The sequence below is a fragment of the Mustelus asterias genome, chromosome 15, assembly GCF_964213995.1.
Source record: "Mustelus asterias chromosome 15, sMusAst1.hap1.1, whole genome shotgun sequence".
NCBI classification, from domain to species: Eukaryota; Metazoa; Chordata; class Chondrichthyes; order Carcharhiniformes; family Triakidae; genus Mustelus; species Mustelus asterias.
In genome coordinates, this window is record NC_135815.1 from 24,544,870 (window position 1) to 24,559,027 (window position 14,158).

Genomic DNA, 14,158 nt, shown 5'->3' on the forward strand with positions numbered 1-14,158 from the left:
TTCTCCAGTCACCATGACTACCAATGCTCAAACACTGGCCCATTCTAACCTACTCCAAACATATTGTGCAAATGGCACTAAATAAATAATATTTATTTATTGAATGTCTCATCAAGTTAAAATATCTCAAAAGTGCTGCATATAATGAACCAGTGCAGCGACTGCTTTAGAGGCAACTGCCAATAGCCTAGAAACAACAATTTAGACGGGTGTTTTTGTGATGGTCTTGTTTAAAAGGTGGAATACGGGCCAAGACACCAGGAGGAAGAACTATGCACACTTCTTCCAAATTATGGAATATCATTACAACATTCAAATAAACAGATCAGCATGCTCACTGTTTCAATGTCTCATATGAAGTTTAAAAAGACACAAAGCAATTTATTCTGGAATATCTTACCTGCAGAGATATTGATGATTTCTTTAACAATCGCATTCTGAGCTTCTTCATATTCCTCCCTACTCTTCATGTAATCCTCATTGTAGGAGGTCAGCTTACTGTACGGAAGAATGGAAGATATATCGTGTTCATGTTTCACAAATTCAGTACCAGCAGCTGAGCAGCCTTTCAGTTCCAATTTAAGCAATATGTTGCATCTTAACACTTGGCAAGCAGAGCTCAAAGTAGATGGCTGCGTGTCATGCACCGCATCGAGGCAGGGAAAGGAGGTAGGTGCAATACTTCACTTTTGTTCTTCCAACAGAGAGTAGTATTTGTGAGTGCACATCAAGATATTAGACACAAAGATGGTGGATGTGAGGCACGGAAGATGGTGGATGTGAGGCACGGAAGATGGTGGATGTGAGGCACGGAAGATGGTGGATGTGAGGCACGGAAGATGGTGGATGTGAGGCACGGAAGATGGTGGATGTGAGGCACGGAAGATGGTGGATGTGAGGCACGGAAGATGGTGGATGTGAGGCACGGAAGATGGTGGATGTGAGGCACGGAAGACGGTGGATGTGAGGCACGGAAGACGGTGGATGTGAGGCACGGAAGACGGTGGATGTGAGGCACGGAAGACGGTGGATGTGAGGCACGGAAGACGGTGGATGTGAGGCACGGAAGACGGTGGATGTGAGGCACGGAAGACGGTGGATGTGAGGCACGGAAGACGGTGGATGTGAGGCACGGAAGACGGTGGATGTGAGGCACGGAAGACGGTGGATGTGAGGCACGGAAGACGGTGGATGTGAGGCACGGAAGACGGTGGATGTGAGGCACGGAAGACGGTGGATGTGAGGCACGGAAGACGGTGGATGTGAGGCACGGAAGACGGTGGATGTGAGGCACGGAAGACGGTGGATGTGAGGCACGGAAGACGGTGGATGTGAGGCACGGAAGACGGTGGATGTGAGGCACGGAAGACGGTGGATGTGTGGCACGGAAGACGGTGGATGTGAGGCACGGAAGACGGTGGATGTGAGGCACGGAAGACGGTGGATGTGAGGCACGGAAGACGGTGGATGTGAGGCACGGAAGACGGTGGATGTGAGGCACGGAAGACGGTGGATGTGAGGCACGGAAGACGGTGGATGTGAGGCACGGAAGAAGGTGGATGTGAGGCACGGAAGACGGTGGATGTGAGGCACGGAAGACGGTGGATGTGAGGCACGGAAGACGGTGGATGTGAGGCACGGAAGATGGTGGATGTGAGGCACGGAAGACGGTGGATGTGAGGCACGGAAGATGGTGGATGTGAGGCACGGAAGATGGTGGATGTGAGGCACGGAAGACGGTGGATGTGAGGCACGGAAGACGGTACGTTTAGGACATAGCCCATCCAAATTTGGGCATAGGGAGGTTCAGCAATCTTATGAATAATGTCACAATTCAACAGTCAAATTGCATAACAAGAATCCCACTTAGTAAAGAGAAAATGATTTTAAAAAACATGCAGTGATTGCACTGGACAGATCGTCAAGGGAAGGTACAGGGAACTGACTGAGTCAGCAAATTCAGACAGCTGGGTAAGTACCTTGAGAAAAAGCACAAAAGGGATTTAAATACATCATGTGAAAGGATATTTCCTAGCCACTGAGGCAGCCAAAGAGACCTCAGTGGTCCTTTTGATTTTGTACATGCCTGCATCATGAGGTATATTCTGGCCCTGCTTCAACATACAGTTCACAATTCATTCCAATGCTCTGCATTTGATTTCTCAAACTATCAACCTAATTAAATATTACATTCTGTAGAGTAACAATGCATTAATATTGGTGAAGTCTTTCTCCAATTTTAGATTCCCAGCCCCAACTCAGTAAAGTTTCTACAGCAGCAAAATCCAGCACAGTTTGATTTCAATTTTTGACCAGCTCTACTCTAAAACCACACATGGGGAATTTTATACATTCACTTTCTAGAGTTCAAAAGATATTGCGTACGTACAACCAAACTCCACGGTAAAAGGAAAAGATACAACAACACTAACTAATTTAGACATAGAATTCCTGATCAAAGGAGTGCAAATCATAGAATTCCTACAGTGCAGGAGGCCACCATTCGGCCCATCCAGTCTGCAGCAATTCTCTGACAGAGTATCTTGCACAGGCCCTTTCCTCCCATCCCATCCCCGTACATTTACCATGGCTAATCCATTTAAATTACACATCTTGGGACACTAGGGGCAATTTAACACGGGCAATCCACCTAACCTGCACACCTTTTGGACTGTGGGAGGAAACCGGAGAATCCAAAGGAAACCCACATCGACACAGAGAGAATGTGCAACCTCCGCACAGACAGTGACCCGAGGCTGGAATTGAACCCAGGCCCCTGGCTCTGTGGGGTGGCAGTGCTAACCACTGTACCACCGTGCAGAAGAATATGGCACCAATACAGCCTTGAGGGAGGTAGTATTTCATTTGACTCCAGACTCAAAAGCAGAGATGTGAACTAGAACATAGGGTTACAAGAGGCTGCAGAGACAGAGTGGAGTGGACAAAGCCACAAACAAGGAGGATTTTGAAATCAAAGTATGAGGGGAAAGGGTGCACCATTTGTGATAAAGGCGAGCAAGTTTTATGCAAGCTAGGATGTAGCCTGTGGATTCTGGAATAGTTGAAGTTTGCACAGTGTGGGTCCAAGAGGCCACCCAACAGGACACAAGTAAAAGCTGAGCCTTGTGATGCCCAACTCTGCCTAGTCAGTGCTTAGCCGCAGGGAACTGACCCATCTATTACATCAAATGGACTCAAATTCTACAGCAATAAATATGAAATCTAGTATGAATTCTAAGAGTTACAGCTGAATGAACCTCTAGGTTCATGCCATGCTCACAGAAACACTGCCAAGAAGATAAAGGCAGCGAAGGATCATACCATGTTTTGGAGTGTGCCAGGTGAATGTATGGACAAGAGGAGAAGTCAGTGCAACATGCGAGAGAAATGCAGAGTCAGCAGAGCATACTCTGATGAGAGTTAGCTGGAATTAGACTATGGTGTCATGATGACAGTCAACCTTACTGAAGGATATGGGGAAATGGAGGACTGCCGTAGAACATGCATCTGGGAATCACAGTTAAACCAATGTCCAATATTCCCGCAGCAATCAGAAGCAGGGGCCCTGGCTTGCGTGATCTGCTCTTCCCCTCTCCACACTCTCCCCTTTCTCATAAGCCAGGAGCAACAAGGAAAACGACAGAATGCAAACTGCTACTCTGGCTGAAATGAGTAGATGGCTAAGATCAGTAAATGCAATGCAAGCACAAGGTGACAAATCAAATCTGGTATAGATGGAATCTATACTCCTTAATGGAAGTGTTTCTGAGCAACTGTTTTTATTTGTGCAAAATACAGGCTGACTTTTGTTTTCAAAAGTTAGTATCTTTAGCGTAAGGTCCTTGCACACTCCACTTGGGTCGAAGCGCAAGTAAATTGTAGGAAATGTAAATAAACGATTTGAAAGAATTTTGCCTTCCACGACCAGCTTCCATAAAAAACTTTCAAAAATACCACAAAGAAATACAAGTTTATGAATATCTAATAATGTACGCCACAGTATTGAACTTGAGTCAATGTAACCTTCAAATCATGGGCAACATTCACAAAACAGAGATGGGAAGTGAAGTTTTGGATATTCATCCAGTTTAACAGGTTTCAACAATAACTATCCAAACTGGTGGCGACACCACTATCGTGAGTCAGATCTCAAACAATGACGAGACAGAGTACAGGAATGAGCTAGAGAATCTGGTGAACTGGTGCGGCGACAATAATCTCTCCCTCAGTGTCAACAAAACGAAGGAGATTGTCATCGACTTCAAGAAGCGTAAAGGAGAACATGCCCCCGTCTACATCAATGGGGACGAGGTAGAAAGGGTCGAGAACTTCAAATTTTTAGGTGTCCAGATCACCAACAACCTGTCCTGGTCCCCTCCATGCCGACACTATAGTTACAAAAGCCCACCAACACCTCTACTTTCTCAGAAGACTAAGGAAATTTGGCATATCAGCTACGACTCTCACCAACCTTTACAGATGCACCATAGAAAGCATTCTTTCGGATTGTATCACAGCTTGGTATGGCTCCTGCCCTTCCCAAGACCGCAAGGCACTACAAAAGGTCGTGAATGTAGCCCAATCCAAGACACAAACCAGCCTCCCATCCACTGACTCTGTCTACACTTCCCACTGCCTCGGCAAAGCAGCAAGCATAATTAAGGATCCCACGCACCTCGGACATTCTCTCTTCCACCTTCTTCCTTCGGGAAAAAGATACAAAAGTTTCAGGTCACATACCAACCGACTCAAGAACAGTTTCTTCTCTGCTGCTGTCAGACTTTTGAATGGACTTACCTTGCATTAAGTTGATCTTTCTCTACACCCTAGCTATGACTGTAACACTACATTCTACTCTCTCGTTTCCTTCGCTATGAATGGTATGTTTTGTCTGTATAGCGTGCAAGAAACAATACTTTTCACTGTATGTTAATACACGTGACAATAACAAGTCAAATCAAATACTGACTAAGACAATAAAAAGGAAAAAAAAACAGAATTCTAACCTGTTAGTGAATCGAACTCCATTCTTCTGGATATCTATAGTGTTAAATTTCTTATTGTTACGAAGAGCCTTCTCCTCCTTGCAAGTGACACGGAAATAATAACCCAATTGAGCATTTGACTCCAGTTTCACAGTTTTGCCGGCTTCAAGACCTGTATGTAAATCGAACAGATAATAATTTGATAAAACCATCCCACAGATATTCAATTAGTCAGTATTCATTCTTTTTACTAGTCCTGTTCGCTCCCAATAACATCTTCCTCAACGATGCTCAATTATCAAGTCACATTGACACCAACAATGATGCTCCTAATATAGTCCAGTGGTTACTTGAAGCTGCTTTGTTTTTGACTTGCCAGATGCGTATGTTTGTGTTTAAAGTCCCAATTCAAAAGGCTGTCTTTTCCCTGCCCCACCAATATATACTGTCCAGTGTCTTTTTAACCAGAGCCCCCTTCATTGAATTTTCTAAACATGCTTCAATGGACTTCCAGCAGCAAGGCTGGTGATTCTTTGGTTTACAACTCTCCTCAACAAGTTTTGTTCTATTGAAAAGGGGTTCCATCCTCACCATCACTCCACTTGGTGATTAACCCAAGAGCAGTCCTTTTCCTTGCCTGGCATAGCTGCACCTGCTTTTGACCTAATTGATTCCATGACTCTTTGAATCCGCAGCAGTAAAGCCAGCTACATTTTTCCTTTCCATCCAGGTGTTAAAGCTTGCACCTGACTTTGAATACGTTTTGACCTCTGCCTCTATCCTCATGGCAAACAGGTCACATCGCTTAGCAGAGTTCAGCACAACTTCACACTATTGTCCATTCCAGGGCATTCAGTTTTGCCTTAAATTAAATGAGACAGTTTAAAACATAACCATCTCAAAGTCTAGCTGTCATAGCACCCACTACAAGTTGAGTTGTGGAAGAAGCCAGCTGCACCATCCCTACCCAAAAGCAGGCACGTGGCTAATATGAAGAAAAAAGTTGAACAAACTATGGATTGAAAAACGGTTTATTCAGTATTAAGGTTGGTGCTGGGGGCACAATTAATAGGTGAAACATGCTCTCAAGGGACTCTGTTTTTCAAATGTCAATATTTCCAGCTCAAACAACGCACAGTGGCAGCGGTGTGTACCATTAACAAGGCTTCTTAGACAGCAACTTCCAAACCCATGATCTCTATCTACCACCGAGGACAAAATCAGCAGATGCACAGGAACACCACCGGCAAGCCCCCCTCCAGGCCGCTCACCATCCTAGCTTGATTCTTCCAATAATGGAAACAGCTTCTCGCCATTCACTCTGTCTAGACTCCTCATGATTTCAAACTTCCAACAAAATTCCTCATACGAATGAAACATATTTATATCGTACACTTTACATTAACATTTATATAATCTGACATCAAAGATGTTAATAATAATCATTGTTGGAGCCAAGCAGCGGCTTTACTCTGCGATTAATTGTGCCTAATGCTGATACTGAGTGCCCAAAATGGAAAGTTCACTTATACCTATAACTTTGATTGCTAACATTCCTGTGAAGCACCTTTGGATAAACTATGCAAGTGCAAGGTGTTAATGTTGGTTCATGAACACAAAACGCAGAATTGCTCAGATTCAATGCAAGTGGAAAGGAAAGTACAGATTAGAACATAGAACATAACAGCGCAGTACAGGCCCTTCGGCCCGCGATGTTGCGCCAACCTGTGAAACCAATCTAAAGCCCATCTCAGATCCATTTCATACCTAGCTCCCTGGCAGCTTGGTTGAGTGTTGACTGCATACTTTTCTCCAGGTCATCCATCTTCTCCCTCAGCTCAGTTAGATTTGGGTCGAAGGATGGCTTCACCAGGAACTCATGGTTTTCCACCTGTTAAATCAAGCAATTTCTTTTAACATCTCTAATTAATTCCTTTGTTATCGCAAAAAAAGGCCACTCAGCACATTGGAGTTCATCCAGTATCTACTGCTATTTTACATGGACAACAGGACAAGGAAGTCATAAAAACAAACTATAAACAAATACACAGAAATTGAATTGGATAAAGATACTGACAGGGGCTGAAGTAATTATCTATAACACAAAGGGTTGCACTTATTTGGTGCCTTCAATGATCTCAAAGTGCTTCATAGTCAATGGAGTGCTTTTGAAGTTAAGTCACCGCTATGTAAGGAACGCAGAATCCATAGAATCCCTACAATGCAGAAAGTGGCCATTTGGTCCATCGAGTCTGCACCAACTCTCCAAAACAGCATTTTACTGAGGCCCACCCACCCTATCCCTGTAACCCCATGCAAACATTAAATCACTCATTGCTACAACTCAGTTGAAAGTTATTTCATTTTTCTGTATTATTGTGGTCTACTACTAAACACTTATTTCCATAACAAGTGAAGGCATCACCCATCACAAAGCTGGTCAAGTCATTTTAACTTTTGGACCCCTTGACATGTATCTTTCCCGAGTAGCCCCACCGTCACTAATGAAACTCCCTTTATCTCACTTCCACCTGAAATGCACCCACCCAGCTCTCAAATATGACCCTATATTGCGCATGAAAGACCAAAGAGGACTTTCATTCATCCTACAGCACTATTACAAATGGGATTGAATTCAGCAGCAACCTACCCCCACCTGCCCATCAGTCTACTTGGAGTTCCTCTCTGACCAAGACACTCCTTTTGTTCTTAACACTATCCTGGGAATAGTCCTCAGGAGTTAGACTAACTCAAAAGCAGTTCCTAGTTAGATACTAGGTGCAGTTAGAGCCTCTTTTGATACATTGTGGACAGCTTCTTTGCTGGCACCTGGATATAGCTGCCAACACAATACCCAGCATACAAATTGGATAATAGGAATTTCTTAAATTTACCGGATATCAGAATCACAGTGGGGCTACAGCTCAGGAGGCCATTCAGCCTGTTGCTTCTGCACCAGCATTCCAAAGGAGCAATTCACCTACTGCCACTCCCCTGTCTTCTTCATATAGCCCTGCACATTCTTATGTTTCAGATAATAGCGTTAATTGAACCCACCTCCACCATACTCTCAGGCAGCGCATTACAGATCCTGACCGCTTTCTGCATGAAAAAGTCTTTCCTCATTTCACCTCGTATGGAAAAATAGAAATGACAGCCCTTCCCACAACTGATAACTATAATTTTATAAGAAATTTAAACAGGCCCTGCAAATTAAATTGCCAGTAGTATATTCTGAAATGCTGCAAAATAAATCCAATTCCTTATTTACTGTCAGCAGTGGCTAGTGGGGGGGGTGGGGGGCACTGCTGCCTCACAGCGCCAGGGGCCCAGGTTCGATTCCCAGCTTGGGTCACTGTCTGTGTGGAGTTTGCATGGTTTTCCCCGTGTCTGCATGGGTTTCCTCTGGGTGCTCCGGTTTCCTCTCACAGTCCGAAAGACGTGCTGGCTAGGTGCATTGACCCGAACAGGAGCTGGAGTGTGGCGACTAGGGGATTTTCACAGTAACTTCATTGCAGTGTTAACATAAGCCTTACTTGTGACTTATAAACTTTTCTTTTAAAAAAAGTGAAATGTGAAGTGATTCATTTTGATATGAAGAACATGGAGAGACAATGTAAAATAAAAGGTACAACTCTTAAAGGCGATGGAAGAACAGAGGGACTGAATATATATATGCATAAACTATTGAAGGTGGCAAGACAGGTTGAGAGAGTAGTTAATAAAGCATACATTACTCGAGGCTTTATAAATATGGGAATGGAGTACAAGAGCAAGGAGATTATGTTGAACTTGTAGGATACTGGTTCGGTATCAGCTGGAGTATTGTGTCCCATTCTGGACCCCACACTTTAGAAAGGGTGTGAAGGCACTGGTAAGAGTTCAGAAAAGATTCATGAGAATGGTTCCAGTGATGAAGAACTTCAGGTATGGAGACAGATTGGATAAGTTAGGATTATTTTCCTCAGAGAAGGGAAGGTTGAGACGTGACTTGATGGGAAGTATTCAAAATCATGAGGGGTCTGGACAGAGTAGAAAGGAAGAAAATATTCCTACTCGCGGAAGGATCGAGAATGAAAGGGCACAGATTTAAAGTAATTTGCGAAAGCAATAGGAGAACAAAAACATTCGCTGCATGAAAAAGTTAAGGTCTGGAATACACAGAGTAAACAAGGCAAGTTCAATCGAGACATTCAAAAAGGAATTAGACTGTTATTTGAAGAGTAAGAATGGTCAGGGTTATGGGGAGAAGGCAGGAGAATGGCACTAAGTGAATTGCTCATTCGGAGAGCTGGTACAGACACAATGGGCTGAATGGCCTCCTTCGACACTAACAACTGTGATTCGATGATCCTGATTCCCACAAACTTGAAATAACCTCACAAATCAACTCTCCCAAAGTGACCACTTTACCTGATTCAGGTCTAATGTGGTCTCAATCAATTCCTGAAACTTAGTGAAATCAGAGATGAGGTCCGTCAGTGGTGAGATAAACACAGCTTTCAATAACATCTGGTGTACTCCTGTGAAAACAATTCGTGTTGATTACATTAGACAAGCTGTGGCAATCAGAATAAATGAGTTACTTAATAAGCATTCAGCACTAAAATGCTAATATTTTACTGAAGGTAAAACAAAATGGACTGGAATGGCTTGTTAAAATAACAGTGAGCCAATAGTGCTCTCACATATGCTAACACAACTTCCAGAAAATGCAAACATTGCTCTCCGAGATGCATCACCTCAGTTAGCTTCTCAAAAACACCAATCTGCTTTCTAGTTATCAATTGAAATGATTGCATTGACATAAAACTCTTATATTCATTAGATAAATACAACTAAACTCACTACCAAAAGTTAATTCTTTGCCCGTTCAGTCTGTTTCCCTTTAGTGATTTTTAATGAGCTAATAAGGCTCACTGGCACTAAATATTAACAAGTGTGGAGTCATATTCCTTCAGGTTTTAATTGGTGTGGGAGGCTTTTAAAAATGTATAATTTTTAATTTTTTTCTAATCCACTTTGCTTTCCTTTTCTACTTCTCTTTCCATACCCGATTTGACATTTAGTTCACTTATTCGGATTTCGGTCCTTGTACTGTTAAATTCACAATCCTGCGATTGGTAAGGAGGTACACAGTTGCTTGCCCCTGTGTCACTTTCGCTAGCTGCCCTGTATCCGTTCAGTTTCAGTAACATGCCGCACAAAATAAACTTACAAACCTAAATTTGCAAGGACGCGTCTAACTAAAAGATGGACACTGTTAGATGCCCTGCTGCAGCAAATTATGGGCCAATTACCATAATTCTTAGCAAGTGGGGTATTGGCTGCATTTCCAACTGTTCGATACTTCTGCTAATCAGCTTTTTAACACAATCAAGGCTGACACTTCACTGTAGAACTGAGCACACAAGTTGCAATGTATGATTATTATCTGATGAGAGTTTAGGGCCTATTTTCGGCTTACATGAACAGGCAGTAAGTTAGAAACTTCAATGGAACTACCCGAGAGTAAAATGTTGCCTGGGTGTCCTGTTCAGTATCTATTCAGTTATCAACCACATCAAAACAAATTATCAGGCACTGCCTCACTTTCTTTTGTGGGACTTTGCTGTTTGCAGTGCCCAATCGACTGCCACGTTAGCCTTCAGAACATGGGTGATCCATTTCAAAAAGTAACTAATTAGTCAAAATGTCCATCTGCTCCCTGTCCCCCCTCATCCCCCACACCCTAACCCACCAGTGAAGGTAGGTTAACATAAGGTCAGGACTTGGGAAATCCAGCAGTGAAAAGGATGTGGGAGCTGCTGGCTCAAGGTAAGTGCCTTTTACAGAATATCTTGTGGGTCAGACAGAGCAGGATTGCTACCCCTGGCCCCCTTAACAAACATTTTGGTCTCATCTCTGTCCCTCTTCCTACATCTGCAAGTGCAGACAAGCTTCCCCCTCAACCCCCAATCTCCTTTGATGGCCTCTCTCTAATTCTACCCAACTCCCCAGCCCGTCCCCAAGGTCCATGGTTGCAGATTCATACCACTAGCTTTCCCACCCAGTGCCAATTTTGTTGGCTGCCAGCCTGGAAACAGAGGGACAATTTGTAATTGTGTAATTATGGCATTAAATTCAGCATGAAAACTGGATCCCTAGCCTTACCAGTTGTTCCCTACCCTATCCTCTCTGTAAACACTGAGTTTGTCATTTATGAAGCCCTTTTAGATTGTCTTGAGGCGTGTTCTATAAATGCAAATTCTTTTTCATTCAGCTTTATAGATTGTTAACCAGTCAAAATGGGCACCAAACTAACAAATGTGCTATCACCAATACCCTAGCAGCCACAACACTGGCAGGGAATCCGAACTGGTAGTTACATACGCTGCACAGAGCCCTTTTCCTTTGTTATTTTGGTTCAAATCCTCTGGCTGTTGGCTGCAACTATCCCAAATAAAATAGATTTTTAAAATGTCCACTTCATCCACATGAAGCCAGATTGCAAAAATACCCCTCACAACAAGCGCACCAAGGCCTCAAGAATTATAGCATGGGAGATGGTAGCAAGGATTGGGCAGAACAAAGGAAGATTCCAGATGCATCTAAACATCCTGAACTACTAGTAACTCAGTAAGTCAACTTCTACTTAGAGACACATGGCACGGCAAGTTTTACTTTGCTTTCTGGGGAGCAAATTCACACAATGGGCCTGATTTCACTATTTTCATTCCAAGTGCTGAATCTGGGCACAATTCAGATCCGACTTGGAAATCTGCTTTCAGGCGCCCCCATACGCAATTAGCCTGGAAAAAAAAAATCGCAGGTCTGAACTGTGCTGTGGGCGGGGCTTAGCGTGGCCGAAACGATCGGAGCTCTGAACTGCGCATGCGCGGTTACAAAAAAATTTGAAAAAGTGCGCCCATGTCAGGTCGCTCCCAGGTCGCAGAAAGTGGAGAAAGCGACCCAGGAGCGAAAAGCAGGAGCGATGGCCCCCACATACATCACTGTCCCCCTTATCCACGCCCCCCCCGCTACCCAGACCGATCGCGACCCCCTGCCCCCCCACCGATCGCGTGCAGAGTGGCAGCAGACCCCCTCTGAACACCCCCCCCCCCGCCCCCCCACCAGTGAGCGATCGGGCCCCCACCGCCCCCAGAGATACATCTTCCCCCCCCCCCCCAAGAGAATGATCTGGCCTCCCCACCCACCCCAGAGAACGATCTGGCCTCATTCCACTACCCTCCCCCCAGAGAATGATCTGGCCTCACTCCCCTCCCCGCCAGAGGTACATCTGACCCACCTCCGCCTCCTCCTCCCCTCCCCCCCAGAGGTACATCTGACCCGCCTCCTCCTTTCTCCCCACCCCCTCACCAGAGAGTGATCTGACTCGCCTCCCTCCTCCCCCCTACCACCAATCTGAGTCAGGAAGCCATTGGTAGCTCTGAACTCACCTCTTCAGCAGCTGGAGCGCCCGAAACAGACTTTTATTTAGCAGGTCCATTTTGGCGCGATTCCGGATTGGCGAACGCGGCGGTAAAGGGGGAAATGCAGATAAAGTTGGGCGGGCAGTTCATTAATTCAATTTAAATGCATGTAAATGCATTTAAATTACCGTTGCACCCGTTTCGGGCGCGAATCGGATCACGGCCATTCCCGGGCCTCGGTAAAGTGGCCATCTGCGCGGATGCGGGCGCGGATCGTGTTATGGCCTCACACCCGATTTTACCACGTTTTTGCACCCAAAAATGGGCGCGACGCAATGGTAAAATCGGGCCCAATGACTCGGCTGTGAAATTAGTAACATTGCAATTAATAAAACAAAGCTGCCATCGCTAATCTGTAACCAAATAAATCAAACTGTGATTGTGAGAGGTTCCAGGATTTTACGAGTGTTTTGGGATTGTATCTCAAATCTGGCCCATTTTTCTGTTTTAAAAAGACTGTGGCAATATGTAAACAGAAGTGCTCGAAGAAAAATTCACAAAAAATGGAAATGCAAAACATGATAGGGTTTCTCACTATGTAAAAAGCAAAACTGGCAGGATGACTGGTAAACAAAGACGGCCAAATGGGACTGAGTTATCTGCAGGGGATTTGAAAAGTAATAGCCCAATTTAAACTTAACTTTGCTGCAGATTACAAAAGTGAAAATGTTTCACATGGGCTCCCAAAACTCCAGGATGCAGCACTAAGGCGTACTGGCCTTCATTAATCGAGGGATTGAGTTTAGGAGTCGGGAGATAATGCTGCAGCTTTATAGGACCCTGGTTAGACCCCACTTGGAGTACTGCGCGCAGTTCTGGTCACCTCATTACAGGAAAGATGTTGAAGCCATTGAAAGGGTGCAGAGGAGATTTACAAGGATGTTGCCTGGATTGGGGGGCATGCCTTATGAGGATAGGTTGAGGGAGCTTGGTCTCTTCTCCCTGGAGAGACGAAGGATGAGAGGTGACCTGATAGAGGTTTACAAGATGTTGAGAGGTCTGGATAGGGTAGACTCTCAGAGGCTATTTCCAAGGGCTGAAATGGTTGCTACGAGAGGACACAGGTTTAAGGTGCTGGGGGGTAGGTACAGAGGAGATGTCAGGGGTAAGTTTTTCACTCAGAGGGTGGTGGGTGAGTGGAATCGGCTGACGTCGGTGGTGGTGGAGGCAAACTCGTTGGGGTCTTTTAAGATACTTCTGGATGAGTACATGGGATTTAATGGGATTGAGGGCTATAGATAGGCCTAGAGGTGGGGATGTGATCGGCGCAACTTGTGGGCCGAAGGGCCTGTTTGTGCTGTGGCTTTCTATGTTCTATGTTCTATGTCGAACACGATTTTCCTGAAGTATTATTTCTTACCTTCATATCTATCCAACACCTGCACCACACTCGGGAGATGATTGACAGCCTGGTAAATCCGGTAGCAATCCTGCAGGGTTGCCGCCTGACGCTGGAACTTCTTTGCCAGGCGGTTGAGGTCAGGAAATCGTCGAAGCAGATCCTCTTGTAAATTCTGCCTTAGCTCAGTGTCATCCACAAAGGCCTCCACCAGGTTAAGTCTTTTCAAGACAATTGACAAGAACTCATTAGACATTTGTTTTTTAATGCAGTAGAACTGTAAACTGCTTATTGACATGTAAATGTCTCAATCTGATCAGAAACTCAGAACAGAGTCCATTAGGCTGTGGTATATAACACAA

General features: G+C 44.6%; 1 protein-coding gene across 2 annotated transcripts in view; it reads right to left on the reverse strand.

Annotated features, from left to right (window-relative positions):
- Nucleotides 1-14,158, reverse strand: part of msh2 (mutS homolog 2 (E. coli)) — a 70,351-nt gene that overhangs the window by 26,164 nt on the left and 30,029 nt on the right. For both annotated transcript variants that reach the window (XM_078229658.1, XM_078229659.1), the window contains 5 exons: nucleotides 13,818-14,017; nucleotides 9,399-9,508; nucleotides 6,753-6,876; nucleotides 5,007-5,157; nucleotides 401-498 (listed from right to left, as the gene is read on the reverse strand). In XM_078229658.1, coding sequence (XP_078085784.1) covers nucleotides 401-498; nucleotides 5,007-5,157; nucleotides 6,753-6,876; nucleotides 9,399-9,508; nucleotides 13,818-14,017 — 683 coding nt within the window. The remainder of the gene's footprint in view (nucleotides 1-400; nucleotides 499-5,006; nucleotides 5,158-6,752; nucleotides 6,877-9,398; nucleotides 9,509-13,817; nucleotides 14,018-14,158) is intronic.